Source organism: Osmerus eperlanus, chromosome 1 (genome assembly GCF_963692335.1).
Source record: "Osmerus eperlanus chromosome 1, fOsmEpe2.1, whole genome shotgun sequence".
NCBI lineage: Eukaryota > Metazoa > Chordata > Actinopteri > Osmeriformes > Osmeridae > Osmerus > Osmerus eperlanus.
In genome coordinates, this window is record NC_085018.1 from 24,440,896 (window position 1) to 24,445,541 (window position 4,646).

A 4,646-nucleotide genomic window follows, 5' to 3' on the forward strand; every position below is an offset into this window, starting at 1 on the left:
ATGTGATTCATCAATATGCACTTGAAAACACACTCTATTCTACAAAACCACATAACTAATAGAAACAAATTGAAGTTGTGCGCCAGCAGGTGCATGATACAGGTTTTTTTTGTTCAATTTTACTCAGCTTCAGTCGACTGTGTAGGATCTGTATTCACACTTGAATCCACACGTTTTTGTTGTTGTAGAAAAGCACTTGACTGTGTGTTAAGACCTAGACAATCTACACAGGGATTGGTTTTCATCAAATAATTAAAGCACTGAAAGAGTTCATTCATGCAGCAAATAAGCATTTCAGATCTTTGACGTCTATCCCCTGGATGCACTGATGTTTTTGATAGTAGGTATATCCTGGCATTATGTGTCATTGTGTAGAATTTCACTGAATTTAAGAGATTTTGCGATAACTTGGTTATATGGTGGGTCAAATTTTGTTTCACGAGCGACTGTTAGCTAGCTTTTAACTCATTTCGGGTTCAGTTGTGGTTAGTCTACCGCTGGTCCTATGAAATAGGCTACAAACTTCCGCGTTGTTATGACAACCTTGATATAATGCATGACAGTCAGATACATTAACAGTAGCCTAATTGTATTCATTAATACGAATACACGTTCACCCCAAGCGTATAGCCTTCATAATGTAGCCTATAGCGTAGAAAATATAGCAGAAAGTCCAAGATCAAGTCGTGACGATCACAAGTGCACCTGTGCATGTAGGTCAAGATAGTTCTACGTTGGCCTAGCCTCCTACTCCTCAGTATCGTACAAATAGTCCTACCTCCTGCAGCAACATTGAATTTCTAGCTTAAGAGGCAGGAATTTCGCGGTAGTTAAGGTGTCAATGAGAATCACGGACGTCATTTCGGACTCCGGAGAGGACAAGGCCTGATGGTGTGAAACTTAACAAGCGACGCAATGATAAGCCCCTATACCCGTGTCACTGAGTCACACCCGGGTCATGAACATCCAGCAGTTTATGCAACATTGGCTTTACTATGGCAGCGTTTCAACCTCTGAGTTGCCTCAGTCTACATCGCAGAGACCGTAGCAAACAGTAGGGCTACTGTAGACTATTAGAGTGGGCTGTAGGCCTAAAATATTCACCACTATTTCGAAGCCTCCTTAAATCTATTTTACTGCAACAACCTCAACGCTCTAATTTTTTTTACAGTCTCTTTTTAAGTAGGCTATATAACATGGCGATGAAGTGGTCTGTCGTTTTGTTTTCTTCCGTCTGGAAAAATAGGCAAACAGTTGATTGTGTGTTGCTTTCCACATTTCACCTACCAGCAGGGTAGCTATTCAGTCAGTACTAGCCTAACAGTGGCGGTCTCAGCAACACCGACAGTGCACGAATACAAATATCAGGGCACTATTATTGTATTCACTAAGCGGCCAGTCAGATTCAATAAAATAAAATATATTTTAGTTATAGGCTAATAGCCGACTCTTTTGTCATCATCCTAAAGTACAATTAAACGCGACAGCTGTTCTATAGAGGATTTAGGATCCCGTCTGTTTACACGAGCATAAGACAGGATAATCAAGTTTCCTCAAACGGTGCTGTATTTTGAATGAGGGTTGCCATAGTTACACAGTTACAGTATTCTCCCTCTCTCAATCCCCCTCCCCCGCCACCCGCCGACCCCCCCCCCCCACACACACACACACATAGGCTACACACACACATACACACACACACATACACACACACACAACCCTTGAGAGTGAAGCTACAGTATGATCAAATATTCTGTTTCATTCAGTTCCAAATCTTTTTTGAAAATTCGTTCCTCGTCTTTCTTTTTGTTATGTTGGTCACAATTAATTAGGCCAGGGACCGCTGTGTTACTCCGCTCATTTAAACCATAACTCCCCTATATTCATAAATGGCTCTAATTGGCTGATCGTGTGCATACAAAGACCGGTGGATGAGAGAGAACTTGTATAATTTAGTTTCTAGTTGGAGGCTGGTATTCGACCGTTAAATCTCAAAACCCATGACAGGATGAGGTTTGAGGTTGTATTGGCGTATAACTACTGGTCATAACTGGTTTATGTAGTCGAATGGACACAGCGTGCATACCTAGTAGGTACCTGTACTACTGTATGAAAAACTGACTGAACGCACGGCGAAGGAGAGCTGACGAGCGCGCGCTCCAGACAGAAAGAGAAAAGCTCCTCGTTCTTGTCCATCACGCACTTGCAACCGAAGCATGCGCGACGGTGAGGTGTGACCGTTACACCCCGGTGGAGGTGTAGCCTAAATGGATCTCGGTCAACCGCCCTGCTGGAACCGCTAGATCCATTTGTGGAAAACAAAGATACAACTTTTAGTTAATTACAGATACATATCCGTGTCTCGTTTTAGTCCCGTTACCGACATCACTAGCAGTTCTCTCCGATGTTACTCTCCGCTTCTTTCACCGTTCCGAATAAAGGTCTTTTTTTCTCCTCGCGGTGCGCACTCGACTTAAGGAGTTATATTCCTGTGGCATCTGTGGAAAAGATCATTACTGTCTTTCCGTGTTTGGAGGTGAGCTTTGATATAGTAGAAGAACAGTGCATTCCTTTTGTGAACTATGGTAGGTTATGTCTAATCTGTTCGTGTTTAGATGAGGCTTTACGTTGCTTGATTCTTACACTGTTCCTAAAGACAGCGTTAACACGAGTGCATAGATGACAGATATACGGGGTTGCACTGTTGGAATAATTTTTAGTGGATTGCAGCTATACTTTGTAGTTTCAAACACGTTTCAAGCTGCAGATAGTGTATTTAAATATTTATAATTATATTGATTGTTCGTGTCGGGTGTTACGGATTCAACAGGTTTCATTTGAGACTGTGCTGCGTATTATGGATTTTTATGTGCAGTAGCAGTGTTGTGTTAACATGACAAATCTTCAGAAAATTATATTCAATTCTTCAGGTGTTTTTAGTGCTAAGAAGAGAATATATCCACCCATATTTCCATTACATCTATCTTGGACTAGTTTAACCAGCCTATTTAATTCTCAATACTAAACAAAAAACGTCAAGTTCAGCAGTTCTCCCTCACTTATAGTAAACACTTTTAAAGCATCTCCTTTTCTGTATCTACCTTATCATGAACAGCTGTTTCTGTAGATGTAAGGATAGTTAATTAATAACTAATAACGTATATTTAAATGTTCCAGATGACAGTTGAGTCCCAGCCCAGCAGAGACTGAAGCAGCAGGGCAACCTGCAACCGGTGTGTGTGTGTGCGTTACCATGGCAGCAGGAGTGGCAGCATGGCTTCCCTTTGCGAGGGCTGCAGCTATTGGCTGGATGCCAGTGGCCAACTGCCCCATGCCCGTCGCCCCGGGAGACCGCAGCAAGCGTCAGGACGAGATGATCGTCCTGAACGTGAGCGGGCGCCACTTCCAGACGTGGAGAAGCACGTTGGACCGCTTCCCGGACACCCTGCTGGGCAGCTCCGAGAAAGACTTCTTCTACGACGAACACGCCAACGAATACTTCTTCGACCGCGACCCCGACGCCTTCCGGAGCGTCCTGAACTTCTACCGGACGGGGAAGCTGCACTACCCGCGGTGCGAGTGCATCCAGGCGTACGACGAGGAGCTGGCCTTCTTCGGCATCATCCCGGAGATCATCGGCGACTGTTGCTACGAAGAGTACAAGGACCGGAAGCGGGAGAACGCAGAGCGTCTCCAGGACGACCAGGAGGACAACAAGGACGCGAAGCCCCCCAACATGACGGTGCGGGAGACGATGTGGCGGGCCTTCGAGAACCCCCACACCTCCACCATGGCGCTGGTGTTCTACTACGTCACCGGCTTCTTCATCGCCATCTCCGTCATCACCAACGTAGTGGAGACGGTGCCCTGCGGGGCCACGCCCAGCCAGAAGGACATGCCGTGCGGCGAGCGCTACACGGTGGCGTTCTTCTGCATGGACACCGCCTGCGTCATGATCTTCACCGTGGAGTACCTGATGCGGCTGTTCGCCGCGCCCAGCCGGTACCGGTTCATGCGATCGGTTATGAGCATCATCGACGTGGTGGCCATCTTGCCATACTACATCGGCCTGGTGATGACCAACAACGAGGACGTGAGCGGAGCCTTCGTCACGCTGAGGGTGTTCCGGGTCTTCCGCATCTTCAAGTTCTCCCGTCACTCGCAGGGCCTGCGTATCTTAGGTTACACGCTGAAGAGCTGTGCCTCGGAGCTGGGCTTCCTGCTCTTCTCCCTCACCATGGCCATCATCATCTTCGCCACCGTCATGTTCTACGCCGAGAAGGGCTCCAGCTCTAGCAAGTTCACCAGCATCCCGGCCTCCTTCTGGTACACCATTGTGACCATGACAACGCTAGGGTGAGTCTCCCCCGAGGGCTAAATAGCTGATGTTTAACCCCACCTATGCTGTACATGTACAAGTAGTTAGGACGTCGTTTGGTTTGCAGTTCCATTATCGGGGTCTGTGTTATACCATAGAGAAGAAGGTTCCAAAGAATCTAAGGATGTGTGAGAGTTCTAAATGACATCATCGTCGGTCGCCTGTCATTTGTCTTTGTCCTCCAATGAGACGGAGCAGTTTTCAGCTCCATCACCTCCCAGGCAACAGGTCACTTCCTGAAAGGAACAGGTTCAAACTCAGCGCCCCG

General features: G+C 46.5%; 1 protein-coding gene across 1 annotated transcript; it reads left to right on the top strand.

Moving 5' to 3' along the window:
- The first annotated feature begins 2,216 nt into the window (after nt 1-2,216).
- Nucleotides 2,217-4,360, top strand: LOC134028532 (potassium voltage-gated channel subfamily D member 3-like). The gene is made up of 2 exons (XM_062472151.1): nt 2,217-2,536; nt 3,178-4,360. The coding sequence occupies exon 2, from the start codon at nt 3,254-3,256 to the stop codon at nt 4,358-4,360; it is 1,107 nt and encodes a 368-aa protein (XP_062328135.1). The 5' UTR covers nt 2,217-2,536; nt 3,178-3,253.
- Nucleotides 4,361-4,646: the final 286 nt, after the last annotated feature.

Excerpts from the sequence above, each read along its gene's own strand:
- LOC134028532 (XM_062472151.1), top strand. The coding sequence starts at position 3,254 with ATGGCAGCAGGAGTGGCAGCATGGCTTCCCTTTGCGAGGGCTGCAGCT.